General features: G+C 38.8%; 1 protein-coding gene across 2 annotated transcripts in view; it reads right to left on the bottom strand.

Moving 5' to 3' along the window:
- Nucleotides 1-16,746, bottom strand: part of thada (THADA armadillo repeat containing) — a 380,305-nt gene that overhangs the window by 267,851 nt on the left and 95,708 nt on the right. For both annotated transcript variants that reach the window (XM_043695686.2, XM_087991280.1), the window contains exons 22-24: nt 11,151-11,283; nt 10,486-10,608; nt 2,272-2,394 (exon numbers count right to left, since the gene is read on the bottom strand). In XM_043695686.2, the coding sequence (XP_043551621.2) occupies nt 2,272-2,394; nt 10,486-10,608; nt 11,151-11,283 (379 nt within the window). The remainder of the gene's footprint in view (nt 1-2,271; nt 2,395-10,485; nt 10,609-11,150; nt 11,284-16,746) is intronic.

Below are 16,746 nucleotides of genomic sequence, written 5' to 3'. Positions count from 1 at the left end.
CCTTTTCTCCCTGCCCATTCATGTATCTGTCTTGATATATCCTAAATGATGCTATCATTCCCTCCCCTACCACCTCCGCTGGCAACGCATTTCAGGCACTCACCACCCTCTGCATGAAGAACTTTCCACATACATCTCCCCTAAACCTTTCCTCTCTCACTTTGAATTAGTGACCCCTAGTAATTGAGTCCTCTACTCTGGGAAAAGTTTCTTGCGATCCACCCAGTCGGCCTCAAACTCCTTCTTTCCAATGAAAATAATCCTAATCTACTCAACCTCTCTTCATAGCTAGCACCCTCCATACCTGGTGATCCTCCTCTGCACTTTCTCCAAAGCATCCACATCCTTTTGGTAACGTGGCGACCAGAACTATATACAGTACTCCAAATGTGGCCGAGCTGAAAATGTGTTGGTGGAAAAGCGCAGCAGGTCAGGCAGCATCCAAGGAACAGGAGAATCGATGTTTCGGGCATAAGCCCTTCTTCAGGAAACACCGATTCTCCTGTTCCTTGGATGCTGCCTGACCTGCTGCACTTTTCCAGCAACACATTTTCAGCTCTGATCTCCAGCATCTGCAGTCCTCACTTTCTCCTCCAAATGTGGCCGAACCAAAGTTTTATACAATTGTAACATGACCTGCCAACTCTTGTACTCAATACCCCGTCCGATGACATGCCGTCTGCCTTCTTGACCACTCTACTGACCTGCATTGCCACTTTAAGGGAACAACAGATCTGAATGCCCAGATCTCTATACATCAATTTTCCCCAGGATTTTTTTGTTTACTGTATAGTTTGCTCTTGAATTGGATCTTCCAAAATGCATCACTTTGCATTTGTCCGGATTGAACTTCACCTGCCATCTCTCTGCCCAACTCTCCAATCTATCTATATTCTGCTGTATTCTCTGACAGTCTCCTTTACTATCTACTACTCCACCAATCTTAGTGTCATCTGTAATTTTGCTTATCAGGCAACCTATACCTTCCTCCAAATCATTCATGCATATCAAGAACAACAGTGGTCCCAGCACAGATCCCTGTGAGACACCACTGATCACTGTTCTCCATTTTGAGAAGCTCACTTCCACTACTACTCTATCTCCTGTTGCCCAACTAGTTCTCTATCCATCTAGCTAGAACACCCTGGACCCCATGCAACTTCACCTTCTCAATCAGCCTACCATGGAGAACCTTATCAAACACCTTATTGAAGTCCATGTACGTCTACATCCCTTTCCTCATTAATCAACTTTGTCACCTCCTTAAAAAATTCTATTAGGTTTGTAAGACATGACCTTCCCTGCACAAAACCATGTTGCCTATCACCGATAAGCCCATTTTCTTCCAAAGGAGTATATATCTTATCCCTCAGTATCTTCTCCAGTAGCTTCCCTTCTACTGATGTCAAACTCACAGGTCTGTAATTAGCTGGATTATTCCTGCTAGCCTTCTTAAACAAAAGGACAACATTAGCAATTCTCCAGTCCTCTGGGACCTCCCCCATGTTCAAGGATGCTGCAAAAATATCTGTTAAACCCCCAGCTATTTCGTCTCACGCTTCCCTCAGTAACCTGGTTTAGATCCCATCCAGACCTGGGGACTTGTCCACCTTAATGCATTTTAGAATACACAACGCTTCCTCCCTCCTTATGTTGACTTGACCTAGAGTAATCAAAGATCTATTCCTAACCTCAACATCCACCATGTCTCTCTCCTCGGTGAATACCGATACAAAAGTCATTTAGAATCCCACCCATTTTCTCTGACTCAATGCATATCTTTCCTCCTTTGTCCTTGAGTTGACTAATCCTTCCCCTCGTTCCCCTCTTGCTCCTTATATACGAAGGAAAGGTTTTGGGTTTTCCTTAACCCTGCTCGCTAAGGATATCTCATGACCCCTTTTAGCCCTCTTAATTCCTCGTTTCAGATTGGTCCTACATTCCCGATATTCTTTCAAAGCTTCATCTGTCTTCAGTCCCCTAGTCCTTAACATAAGCCCACATAAACTGTGTACAGCTCATCATTCTGCATCAGGGCAGAGGATTGCTGTTCTGCCCAACAGATGAGTCTTTTTGATGGACATTGGCATTACACCTTGAAAACAAGAGATTGATAAAATAACATCCTTAGAACCAGGAGACTATGCATTTTACATGAAGTGCTTTGTGTGTATTTTGGTTTCACCTTTATTGGGTTTTGGTCATATTAGTCTTGGGGAAAAAAAATCTAGTTACCAGATTTACAAAGAATGTTAAAAGGTTATGACTTACTGCCCATACAGGAGATGTAAAGCCAAGGATGGCTGCTTGCATTCCTTCTGGCACGTATGGAATGATATTTTCACCTAATTTGGTGTCTCTAAACAGAGCTCTCAAGATATTTAAAGAATGCACCTGACAAAACAAAAATGTATACAGAAGAAATTGTGAAGAATAGCATTAAGTGCATTTTTTTTCCCTGCAATGGGGAAAAAACCCTCGGTGCTACACCCGCAAAAGAAATGCAGTTTAAATATAATACCCTTGTATTTGTTTCATGGAATATGCAAGACAGTTTTTAGTGGAGAAGTGGACATGATGCAGTTGGAAAAAAAGATGACTAAATGTGTACTAAAATAATTAGGCTTTGAGGAAGTTCTGAAAGTGAAAGTAGCAGTGATTTAAATAAGAAGAATTAGCAGGGATATGGGAAAGAACTGTTGCACCCAGAGGTTGGTGGGTGACTGGAATTCTCTGCCCAGTTTAGTGGTTGGGACAGAACCCTCAACCATTTAAAAAGAAATCTGGATGTGCAGCTGAAGTTCTGTAACCTCCAAACCTGTAGACCAAGTGCTGAAAAGTGGGATTAGACTGTATGGCCAGTTTATTCAGCCAGAATTGACATGATGCGCTGAATAACCTCTTTGCGCTGTAACTTTTGTATGGTTCTAAAGTACCTAAGCAAAGGGATTTAGGGTAGAAGCTCAAAAACAAATGCTCTAATAAAAGCAATTCCTGCTTGTCAGCAACTTGATGGTCAGGTAAGCAAACTAAAGTTGAAGAGAACAAAGTGTTTTTTGCAGAGGCAGACGATAATTAACATTTTGAAGGGTAAAAAGAATGGTGCCATAACTAACAGAGCCACTAGCATTGTCAGTGAGTAATAAAACAGAGGAAAAAAAACAAGAAGTTCCTGTAAATACTGTGAACATGGTAAAATAATGGTAGAGAGATAGATGAGGGGCCCATCAAGCACATCCCTTGGTACGTGATAGAATCAAACTTCTTGAATAAAGTTGCATCCGCACCAGTCCAGACAAATGGAGAATATTCCATCACATTCCTGATGTGTCTTTTTAGGTAAAAACATCAGGGAAGTTACAAAGATCTGCCTGTATCAAGTTGTTTTCATTCAATTCCTTCCAAGTGATATCAGGAAGGGCTGAAACTTAATCTGGGCAATTACCAGCCTCCACCCAATCAGCAAAGTGATAGAAGATAGCACCAATAGTACTATCAAATGGCACTTTACACAGCAATAACTTGCTCACTAATATGTGGTTTGTGCCCCCCCCAAGATGAACTCAGCTCCTGATTTCATTAGAGCCTTTCTCTAAACATGAATAAATGATTGAACTCAAAGAGTTGATATTAGAGCGACATCAGGGCAGCATATGATCAAGACTGAAATCAAGCAGCCATGGAATAAACTTAAGTCAATGGGAAACATCTCCACTGGTTGAAGCCATACCACAGGAGCACTGGGAAATAACCATTTTTAAAAAAGAGAGAATATTACTGCAAAGTTCTTGGGAATAAACAGTAAAATACAGCAAAGTACATTCAGAAACAGATCTGTATGTACAGTTAAAATATGGATTCCTTTCTTCTTCTGGATTTCAAATGGACAAAATGCATAATGCAATGGTCAACACACTTCTTCCCCTCCCCTTCTTAGCAAATAAAAGAAATAGCACATATCAATGGTTTGTTTCCAGAAGCGCAAGAAATTGAGCATAACTTGAACATTCAACTTTGCATTCATGATAGCACTGCTGCTAAAGTTTTGCATCAACTTAAAAATGCACAATGATACGTTCACCAAATGAAACAGTTCACCATGTTATATAATGACTAAAGTATAGTGAATGCTGTCTCTTGCGAGTAAGATATTATTATTTAACTCTAATTTACCTCTTGTTTAACTCTTGTTCTCCATCTCAGATGTCAAAATCTGAATCACATTTAATGCTTTTAAATATTGCTTGCAGTGTTTTGCAAGATGATCTGCAAACCGCCAAGGGCCCTCCAAGACTTAACTTGCATCTGGCTCTTGGATTTTCAATGGCTGGGACATGCAGCAGTCCCAGGGGTGGCACTTATCCTAGTGATACTGTTTGGCCGGCAGCTTTTGAAAACAAAACTTCTTTTCCAGATGGCAAAGGGTCCACCTCCTGCCAATGAATCCACCTCAGAATAACTTTTTCCAAAACATCCATTAAATTTTGTAGCATTATTTCTTCTGCGTTTTATGCTGTTCTTTATTGCAGAACTTAACAAATTGGCAGTTAGGAACATGATTACCTTAATCTGCGTCACAAAACTGAAGTAATTACAATATTATAGCTATCTAACAATTTTAGGCAATAGTACACACGGATATCAGAATTCTCTCCACAATTTCAGGGGCTGTTCTTAACTCTTAATTATTTATATATTGAGACCAGCAGGTGTTATAGTAAAGACAGCAATACAGAGAGCATGCAAACAAGGAGCATAAAAAGCTGTAATTTAATCAGTTTAATTGACTCCATATGACACTCAAATTTGGCTTCAATGGTAGCCTTGTTACTTAATCATACATAATACTGAATTCTATATTTAGCTTCTTCTCCTTCTATTTATATAAAGTACCATGACCAAAGCTGTGCTCAATTTCTCAATTTATGCATTACAGCATTCAACATTAAATGGAGTTACAGAATAAGTCTATTTTCAAACAAAAAAACTTCTCTCCTCAACTGTCTATTGATTTTAAAACTCAAATTGGTTTTAAATGTCAGTTACAAAGCACTAACATAACATCTTCTTGACCACACACTTGGTTTCGATCAAGATTTATTGATGTTCTGAATACTTTTCATTCAGTGAGGTTATTTAGCAAAGTTACTAAACTTCACATTGAGGGGACATACATCAACTAAGCAATGGCATGTTATTCCAACCTCTTCAGTAATTAGCAGTTAGTTTTTGAATTTTAATTCAGCTATCTCACTTGAACAAAGAATGTTGTCTGAATCTTTGTAACTAATGTTTATTCTTCAAGAACCAAGCAGCGAAAAAGGCAAACTGATAATCTCCAGGTTTTCAATTTGCAATTCTTTCACACAATTCATCACGCAAAAAAATCTTGATAAACATCTTTCAAAATATCTATGATGATACTTAAAGTCTAACACGAAATTAAATCACTTGAAGTATACTCTCAATACCTAACCCAAACTTTGATCCAGATCTCTTCACAGTCTCGGATAAAACAGCTGTAGACCAAAAGATGATGACTTCCCCCTTATATCAGAAGATGATGACTCCTCTTTGTATCAAGAGAGCATTAGATGGAGTATGTCACCAAGCAGCCAGAGTAAAATTAAAGGTCAATAAAAATGAGGAATTTCAGGCTATGGAAATCAAGCCTTTGCTGTTAACAAAGTTGTCTGCATATCAATGCTCTCTTTCATTCCCTGGTTGCAAATTCATCCTTTCACCATCTTTGAAGTATTTTAGTCCTCCTTCGATAGGGGATTAGGCTCAAACAGCTTGATCATATATGTAGAGAAAGGTGAGCAGAAGTTTCTTGATATATTTTGGTGTCCCCACACAGAGACCGAGAGAGAGATTTTTTGATGCTCTCTCTTTGCAGGCTTCATGGTTCTTTGCTGATAACTAGGAGACAATCAAAATGCTGCTGTCAAGCAGTCATCCCTTAGTTCAGAGCATACCATCTCTATGCTGTCTGTTTTTTCTCTCTGTTCCAGGAAAAATGCACCTTTGAGCATTGTATACAATGTGCTCCAGTAAACATGATTTTAGGCGTGTTCTTACAATCTCCTTGTTTAAAATCAGCATATTCTATTTTAGTCCATAATCCAAATTTATTGAAAATAAAAATACATGGTCTTAAAGGGATAAAATTCGCCCGATCCTGATTCATATGTGGCGTAAAGCAAGATAGCCGTCGTTCTTGGAGCACTATCATCTCAGCCCCAGGGTACCACCACAGAAGTTCCTCAGGGCTAACTGACCTCAGCAAGTATTGGCACTACTGGAATTAAAGAGCTGTTAACCCATCAACTAGTTTCAAACTCATTCCTTAAAAGGGAAAGGAGCCCCATCCTTAGGTATTTGATTGCCTGCCATATCAGCTAGGGGCTCCCAAAATTAGATCATCACTGTTATTTAAACTTCTAGCCTACATCTTTGATTTCAAGGTCTAAATTATTAGTGCAAAAATTGTGAACACTGGTCCCAGCACGGATTCTTATGGGATGTGACTGCCCACACTGAATAGTTATCTTTTTTGTCCTGATGCTCTGTTTTGTGCCTTGCAGACAGCTAGACATTCATTCTACTTTGTCCCTCGACTCTGATGCCCTAACTTTATTCATTGGTTTATTATGAAATCCCCAGCAATTACAGACCAGTAAGTCTCACGTCTGTCGTCTGCAAGGTGTTAGAAAGGATTCGGAGGGATAGGATTTATGACCATCTGGAAGAGCATGGCTTGATTAAATGCAGTCAACACGGCTTTGTGAGGGGCAGGTCATGCCTCACAAACCTTATCGAGTTCTTTGAGGATGTGACTAGAAAAGTTGATGAGGGTTGAGCTGTGGATGTGGTGTATATGGACTTCAGCAAGGCATTTGATAAGGTCCCCCATGGTAGGCTCATTCAGAAGGTCAGGAGGAATGGGATACAGGGGAACTTAGCTATCTGGATACAGAATTGCCTGGCCAACAGAAGACAGCGAGTGGTAGTAGAAGGAAAATATTCTGCCTGGAAGTCTGTAGTGAATGGTGTTCCACAGGGCTCTGTCCTTGGGCCTCTACTGTTTGTAATTTTTATTAATAACTTGGATGAGGGGATTGCAGGATGGGTCAGCAAGTTTGCAGACGACACAAAGGTTGGAGGGGTCGTTAATAGTATGGAGGGCTGTTGTAGGCTGCAGCGGGACATTGACAGGATGCAGAGATGGGCTGAGAGATGGCAGATGGAGTTCAACCTGGATAAATGCGAGATGATGCATTTTGGAAGGTCGAATTTGAAAGCTGAGTACAGGATTAAGGATAGGATTCTTGGCAGTGCGGAGGAACAGAGGGATCTTGGTGTGCAGATACATAGATCCCTTAAAATGGCCACCCAAGTGGACAGGGTTGTTAAGAAAGCATATGGTGTTTTGGCTTTCATTAACAGGGGGATTGAGTTTAAGAGTCGTGAGATCTTGTTGCAGCTCTATAAAACTTTGGTTAGACCGCACTTGGAATACTGCCTCCAGTTCTGGTCACCCTATTATAGGAAAGATGTGAATGCTTTGGAGAGGGTTCAGAGGAGGTTTACCAGGATGCTGCCTGGACTGGAGGGCTTATCTTATGAAGAGAGGTTGACTGAGCTCGGACTTTTTTCATTGGAGAAAAGGAGGAGGAGAGGGGACCTAATTGAGGTATACAAGATAATGAGAGGCATAGATAGAGTCGATAGCCAGAGACTATTTCCCAGGGCAGAAATGACTAACACGAGGGGTCATGGTTTTAAGCTGGTTGGAGGAAAGTATAGATGGGATGTCAGAGGCAGGTTCTTTACACAGAGTTGAGAGAGCATGGAATGCGTTGCCAGCAGCAGTTGTGGAAGCAAGGTCATTGGGGATATTTAAGAGACTACTGGACATGTATATGGTCACAGAAATTTGAGGGTGCATACATGAGGATCAGTGGTTGGCACAACATCGTTGACTGAAGGGCCTGTTCTGTGCTGTATTGTTCTATGTTCTTATCAAAGGCATTTTAAAAGGGTAAATATCTTAACACCTATCAAACTTGTTTTATCTTCAAAAAATTCCATGAGGTTAGTTAAGCAGGGCTTCTAATTTTGAAATTCACAATGACTTAATGTTATAATATTTTTGCATTCTACATATTTTTCTTTTCTCATGTTTCAATTATCTTTGCTACCACCAAAATTAAGCTGACTGTTCTATCGCACCCAGAATAGGTTTATCTCCAAGAAGGAAGGATACTTATTGGCTGTCTACCAGTCCTCAGCCACTACATTTTTCTTTTAGCAAAGTTTTAAATATTTGTTGTGTAATCTCTTCCACATGATCTTTTAAAACATATGAATGCAAACCAGTCAAACCTCTTTTGTTTTTAATATTTAGTTAGTTAATTTAACATTCCTCCTCATTGATTTTCAATACAATACTAGAATTATAGAGGTGTACAGCATAGAAACAGACCCTTCAGTCCAACTCTTCCCTGGCGACCAGGTATCTTAAATTAATCTAGTCCCTTTTGCCAGGACTTGGGAATTAATGGAGACTCAAGAATTTAATGGGAGTTGCAAGGGTCTCTGAACTCCTGAAAGCAGCCCAGTACCCATCAGGTTTTCTTTTGGTCTTGTAAGGGAGGCCATCATTCACAAGCATTTAGTTTCTAATCAAAGGACCCAGTATTGGGAAGCAGTACTGAAAGCTACACCATTTCCTTGCATCTAATCCCTCTACCCTACCACCGTCGCCAGTGAACCACCTCGCCCCTCAAAAGGTACCTATCCTACTCCAGTGACAATTCATGGTGAAAACTTCAGTAAATGATTATTAACTGACACTGCCCCCAGGAGCATGGCTTGTCTCTGATTGGCAGCTCCCCGAAGATGGATTTTGAACCGAACTTGGGGCGTTAATATAATGGGAAACCCAGTGCTGTCCATTTAGAGTCTGAATGCAGTCAACTAGTATTGGGCCTCCTAGACAGAAGCAATGCAAGGTCCCTGCCAGTTTTGCATTCAGTGGGTTGGGGGTGGGAGACTACCAACATAAAAACTAAATTCACTGACTACGGAACACACGGTCTGGGAATAAAGTACTGATGAAATACTTATTTTGTGGTATGAATTTATGGAGATGCCAGCACTCTGAAAATAGTGACAGGGTACAGGCAGTTCCAATGGCTTGCTACAGTTGACTGTTCCAAAATATTGCATATGTTCAATACTATCTAGAAACAAGGATGGGGCTTGTTGCAAAGTTTTCAACAGGTCACTTAAAACAGTTCATGGTTATTAAAGTACAGTTTCCAGGTCACAGTTAGAGAAGACAATAGACAGAAATTGAAGTTTCATGAAGAAAAGAACTGTTTAGCTGCATTGCTGAAAATGTAACAAAGCCACATGGAGTGTGCAGTTGGACACTCAGTGACAATTAAGAGCATTGGATGGCTGTATTCTTATAACTCAAGAAAGTTGTCGGAGGTAAGAGTTTGCAGCCAGCGATCCAGACAAGTGCTGGGAGCAGCAAAGGCTCAGAAGAAGCCATATGCCACTAGTAATGCAGATTAGCTGAGAAAAAGGGCAAAGGAAACCCAAATCTGATTAGAATTCAGCATGGGCTTGTGAAGCTTACAGTTTGAGAGAAGTTGGCGGTTGCTTGTGAATAAGTGTTGGACAGCAATTTCCAAGAATCTAAGACAATGAAATTGAACAACCAAAATGGGAGCAAATGTTAGGCAGTCTGTGATGGAGCTAAAATTGAAGAAGTTTCCAGGTCAGATCATGAAAAATGAAATATCATAAACTCATGAAGTTTTATTAAATGTTTGTGACTCAGTCTGTTGATGGTGATGATTTACTAGAGCCCCTTGCGATCTCTCTCAATTGCAACTGCTGTTTGCTGTGTTTAATGGGGGTGTTTGAGTATTGAACTGTTACCCATATTTGCCTCATGTTAATCTTAGAACGTTTGAACATACTCCATCACAAAGTTTGTACAGTTTAAACTTTTTCTGTCTATAAACTGGTCATATTACCAACTTAATTACATATAACATTTTTTTTGTAACCAGTGGAGGAGTGGGACTGGGAAGAATCAGTGCATCTTTGCAACTCTCATCATAACATAGTGGAAGTAATTAACAGTGGCAAATTTCAAAAGGAAGCTGGGGTGTAGTTTTGACAAGACGCATCAGCAAGGAATACATGAAATACAACCTGAAATATCAGAATCATCTCCACACCGCAAGGAAAAGCAATTATTTCAGTTCTATCACTGCCAGGAATGACAATAACTGTACAGAGATAAGAAAAAAGTTAAATCGTATTTCAGCTTCTGTTACATTCAGAAATAGACCTGCATTAATAACTAGTTAAGAAGAAGATTTTAAAGAACATTCTTAACAGGCTCCACCATTAAAATATAATCTAACATGTAGAAACTATAAATTTATGTCTCTTTGCTACCTGTGGAACAGAGGCAGTCTCATCTTGGCATTTTGATGATGGTATGGCAAGTGAAATCAGTTCCTTCATTGTCAGTTTCAGGAGACTCATATTGGAGGCTCTAGGTTCTGAAGACACTAAGGCCTGTAGAGGGAGAAAAATAAAATGTATGATTTTTAAAGACATCTTCTCTCCTTTCACACATGAATGGGATGCCTTATCTTTAAATTACATCAGAATTAACTAGATTTGGTTTCTGATTACTTTTTTTTTCATTCTGCACATAAATGTATCTGTCTTTCTCGAATACCTTTCCACACTTGATAAAGTAAAAGATATTTTACAGATCAGCACAGAATTCATGTCTTAACACTGCATAACATTAATAATAGGTATCCTGAGAGGAGCAGCTTCCCACCTTGCTTTGCTGTCAACTGAGACAAAGCAAAAAAATGAAGAAAATATAACTATTAGGGATACGGTCTATTGCTGATCACATTTTCTTAACATGAAATGTAAAGTTACACTGTCCAAGTGAATTTAACAAAATCAAGCTAAAATATTGTTTCATAATTTTAAAAAAATTCAGATCTACTCATCTCCAATGATAAGGTTGTGGCATTTTACAGTTTCATAGAAAGCAACAGGGTATTTATGTTAAGCAACAAATCCAAACCTTCGCATACCTGAATATAAAATGGAATGCCAGCACTACGTCGGGTGGCACAGAGTTTAGATGTAGGGATACTGGACTTAACCTCATGTAGAACTTCTTCTAACCACCGCTGAGGTAATTTCTGCAGATCGCTATTTTTACAACTAAAAATAGGAAAAAAGGCAATATCTTTAATTGATAGCTGTAGTTGCTATTGTTCTTCTAAACTTTAAAAATCAGCCTTACATTCATGCTCGCAGCTTCAATCTGCGAACCAAATTGACACAGCTTACTTTGAGGGCTTTATTAGGAATAGGTTGTTCATCATTTTCAACAGGTCAGGTGTGCGCTATGGACATCTCTAGAAAAACCTGATTCAGTATAAAATATTTTACTGTGATAAAGGTGTACAATACATTTAACTTCTTTTTGAAAGAGATCAGAAAGTCATTTGGAACAGTGACCTAAATACATAATTTCCAAAGCATTTTGAAACTCCTAATTGTCTGGCAGAACACCTGTGCTGTTAATGAATGAAATCTTTATTGTGTTGAATTTATGATAGAGTAAACAAATCAAGGACCTCTAGCCTAGTTTTGACTTCAATTTAGGAGTACCATTTCCTCAGAATAGAAGAATCGAGTTTTCACTACAGTAGAGAGGTCTCCCAAGTGCAAACGTTTTAGTTTGTAGTCTCTAAACAGTGAGAGGTTGCATAGAAGTTTTCAATTGTTGAGAACGGAGAAGGGATTTAGGCCAGCAGAACTGGAAGTAATTTGTAAACATATCTCACCAGTCCATGGAAGAGAACTAGAAAGAAATTAAAGAACTTAGAGCAGTAGTAGCTCTCTGGAATCGAATGCCTGTAAAAGCATATTAAGGGAAACAGGATGAATCTTTGTTTTGATGTTAGTTTAAAAAGATGTTAACACAGTCATTAAAGCATTTTTTTCCTCGTGTAATAAGCTTGTGTTCTTCTGTTGACATTGGCAACCTCTCATCAACGCATTCAGTGACTGACCACCATAGTAATTAATTGCAAACATTAAACTTATGAACTGTAAAGCCAGGTTTCACTCTGATCTGACTTGTTCAGTATTATCATCAGCAAACAGCACAAGAATGCAAGTCCCGCTTAGAATAAGGATCAATTTCTGCCCACTTATTTTCAGGATTAGATACCTCAAAATATATGTATAGAGGAATCAAATTTCTAAGCCAAATTATGAACATAATATCTAGACACCAAAAAAAAGTCTATTATTAACACTCAACACATTAAACTCATCTTCTCACTGACTTGTACATTTCCAGTAATTTGTTTTCAATTCTAACAACTTTGACCTGCCAAAGGTAGAAATGATCAGTGCATCAGATGTCAAGGGAATTCTTTGACTTATTATGACCAGATGTAAAGATGGAATGGTTTTCCATGTTTTCCTTTATTATTTGACTGAACAGATATACTTAAAATTTTAAAGGATGGCATTGCCAATCAAATGTATTCACTTTAGTGTTTCCATGGATGTTGTAAAGAATTAGCCAGACAGGATTTAAGTTTTAACATAGTAAGAAGCCAAGTTTATGTCAAGTAAGAACATTAAACAGTTAATATCAGTACCGAAATGCAATGAATGCACATGAAATCCATGCTATTGCAGATTAGAAAAATAAAAGGTAAGTAAATCATGAAAAATATGAGACAGTTCATATTTACAGCTTATATCCTAGTCTAGCTGTGAGTCAAAGACTGTTATTTGCTTTCAATTATTTTCAATATGAAGCTGAAATTTTCCTTTCCTTCTGAAGACGTTGCTCTCAAAATTCTGAGGTACAGATAGAGACTCAACAAACTCAAAAGAGGAGAGAAGTTTTTTTCTCATTCCTGCTGTTACGCACAAAGCTTAGCTGGTAACAATAATTTCTTCAAGACATCAGTACAAGTTCAAAATACCACTGCATATTCCAAAAGGTATCTTTGCGTTAGTTCATATAGGCAGTCATTTTAGTAAGTTTTGTGGCCTTAGATAATTAGCTTTTGATGCCATATTTCCAATCTTCATTTGTCACAAGACTGAAAAGAAGTTGTTTTCACCTCTTCAGTATCTTTGATAGTCTTCGTGAGTTTACATGGTGATGTAAATTGGCAGCCAATTTAAAGGGAGTTAGAGTTCCATTATTTCAGTAAAATGTTGCTTTTCCAACAAAAAAAAACTGCAAAATTCGAATCCAGCCAAAGCAATATAGAATTAATATTTTATATAACATACCTTCATGGCAATATATAAGGTTTAAACATAACTACGTCAACTAGAAATTAATCTACTTTGCCATGGACTTTGACATCTACAATGCTCTTCTGCATTACTTTCAGGATGCATTACAGCAAATTACCAAAACATTGAAAGTAACCCCCTTCCGTTCTTGGGACCTCCACAAAAGAAGGCAAGAACAAAGAACAATAAGATGTCTGTTTCATTTGGAAATGCAAGCTATGTCATGTTTATCACGTGCCAAATGGATGATCCATCTTGCCTCCTGATAATGTTCTGCATTGCAATTGTCCACTTTCATTCAATTCCATTCAGTCCACATAACATCAAAAAAACAACTGAAAGGCAATGGATACTGCAAATGTGATCTGGTAACATCCCATTAATAGACCAGAAGATTGTGCTCCAGAATTAATCACGTCCCTCAACAAGTACAGCTACAACACTAGCATCTTACCAAAGATGAGATATGGGCAACAAATGCTGGAGCTGTCAGTGATGAACATATCCCATGAAAGAATATTTATGAACCTTGCTGGTACCAAATTATTTAATGCATAAAAAACAAATACACTGAAAAAGGGTGTACTAAAATCAAATTCTTCCGTATGACACAGTTATTTATGTAGAATGAAGTTTATCAGGAGACTCTCTGATCTATCAATAATCTGACAGAAAACCGAAGCAAAATTGGTGGAGCCAAACAAAACTCTTATAACGTATGCAATACTTCTCAAATATTGCTCATGTGTTTTAGCAGCCTGATGGCTTTTCAATCTCCTATTTGCTGCATTATAGTCATGCTCATATTGTAAGCACATAAACATCTATACTTTGCCCTTTCTGGTTTTACTTTGGAAGGCAGAAGCCATCTATGCTTTAACTGATACCTCGACTAACCACACCCTCACTATTGTCAATCTTCCACTACGTTTCAGATTTTCTATGGCACAGATTATTGCAAGAGCTTGAAGTAATGTTCACGATAGCTAAACCCAAAACAATTCTACTGAAATGCAGTTGGACATATTCAATTAAAGCATTCAAGAGGTAATTGGCTATTTAGATACAAATGGTGTACAGAGATATAAGGGAAAAGTTAGAAGATTTGTACAAGGTAACAGAATCAGTGCAAGCATATTGGACAAAATGGCCTTCTTCTGCAGCCTAACAATTCGATGATTCATACAGGGTGATTGACTAATCAAAGTTGCTCATTTCTGAAACTGCCAACTTTATTTATTTATGAATATATATCATGAGCTTGTTTTAACGAAACAATGTTTCACAGTTAGTCCCAATTATACCTGAACAAGGTTGCACACCAGCTTGAAGCATGTTACATGCCTTCATACACAAGTTATTCAAGGTCTGCAGGCTGTTCTTCTCAAGCAATTGCATTGTAATTCCCAAACAAAGCATTCCATATTTCCCAATTTATTCTTTACCGTTAGGACCAGTGAGATGTGATCTCCCTTTGAAAAGAGGCAGTCTTTCTGAAATGCAATTTTAGGAGGACAGTGGAAAGTTGATAACAATTCCACATTTTTCTAGTTTCCATTTTCAAAGTGAGTAGCGAACACTAAGCAATGTCAATTCATCAATTTCTGTTTTTAATTCTGGACAGAACTGGGAAAACATTGGTTTAAAGACCAAGACTTGTTGAAGGATTTCTGCACTTTTTGAAAACAAGTAATGTGACACCCATTGCAAGTATTGGTTTACACAGTTGCTTAGTCAAGCAATGGAAGCCGTAGTGACTGTAATGAGATCAGACAGTGGACCTTATGGAATATGAGTTCCTTGCCTGGGGCTGTTAATCTGGTCCAATCAGGGAGTTTTGGCTGACAGATAAGAATAGGAGTGTCAAAGGTTCTGTTGACTTGAGAGTTGGCTCTGGGGAGCTGGACCAGTGTCAAGGACTCTCCATGTGTAAATAAACTGAGTTAGTGACAAGATACCAGCCTCAGTGGTGATGAGGGAAAAGCACACTCCTGAAGAAATTTGCGTAAGACAGTTGTCATTGAGTTGGGGTAAACATTTCTGGCGTCCTGCCATTATTTAGCAAGCTTGATTTGATCCTGCCAAAGACTGGGCCCAGCATGTGGAAAGAATGCATTATTTTTTCCAGGCAAATGACACTGGGACAGATGAAAATAATGAGCAATTCTCTGAACAGTTTGGGGCCTGCAACGTTTTTGGTTATTAGGAGCTTAATTTTCCCTGAGGCACAACATACTGTAAGCTTTCAAACCATTGATGGATTTAGTTAACAAATATTATGACCCCATGCCTTCTGTAATTGTCAAATTCCACCAGTTGCAATCGGCAATTTGAGAAACAGGCAAATCCGTACCGGGATTTTTGACTAGGTTAAGACAACTGGCTGAGTCATATGACTTTGATTTAATCTTTAATGGGATGCTTAGTAACCACTTGGCATATGGGATTATGTAATCAAGCAAAAGCACCTACTCGTGGATGTCCAACTGGACCTTAAACATTGACTTTGTCATTAGAAAATGCAGCAAGTCAAACAAATGAGTTGCAGGGTATTCTAATGTAAGTGGTCGCCTTCATCAGCCTGATCGAACTTGGAGGACACCACTTGAGTAAAGGCAATTGTATAGCCTCACTCAAGACATATTCTGAACAAAGGGACTCGAGGTCAGCCCACAGCAAAACCACAAAACAAAGCCAAGCCTCAGCCAAACATTTAAAATTTTCTTCAGGATCCGGGCGAACAAACCATTGTAGTTGCTGCTTGTAGGTAGACTCAAAACCGCACGAGAGCCCCACTTGACTTAAATCAAGTAGGAGAACTCACAGGTTGGTATTCAGGAGGGCGCACACCCTGGAAAGTTAATCGACATCTGGTCTGGACCAGTTAAATTGCTTAGCAATATCCAAATCAGAACCAATCAAAATAAACGTATAGTTAAATGGTCACCCGGTTCTAATGGAGGTCAATACCAGCATGGCAACTTCCGTGACTACAGAATCAGTCTTTAAAGACAATTCGCTCTGGGCTCCAACCCTCAAGTTTGTGCAAGACCTTGGCTAGACTGAGAATCTATATTGGGGAACACTTACAGATTAAGAGTACAACTTTAGTTCCGATCTCTTATGAGAAGCAGCTGGATCAGTTACCACAGAGAGTTATAAAAGACTTGGGCTCAAGCTTGATGTGGTGAAATTGGTTAAGAATGATTCACCTGGAATGGCTAAACATTTTTCGGTTAGAAAAATGCTGCCTGAATGAAGTCGTAATTAAATACCCAGAAGTTTTTCAGAAAGGTCAAAGGACTATCAAAGAATCCAAAGCCACCTTGCATGTTGAACAGAAATCAATTC

The sequence above is a fragment of the Chiloscyllium plagiosum genome, unplaced genomic scaffold, assembly GCF_037043375.1.
Source record: "Chiloscyllium plagiosum isolate Xiang-an unplaced genomic scaffold, Cpla_swu_hap1 HiC_scaffold_10, whole genome shotgun sequence".
Lineage (NCBI taxonomy): Eukaryota > Metazoa > Chordata > Chondrichthyes > Orectolobiformes > Hemiscylliidae > Chiloscyllium > Chiloscyllium plagiosum.
Note: the sequence above shows the minus strand (reverse complement) of the source record. Positions and strands in the feature narration are given on the sequence as shown.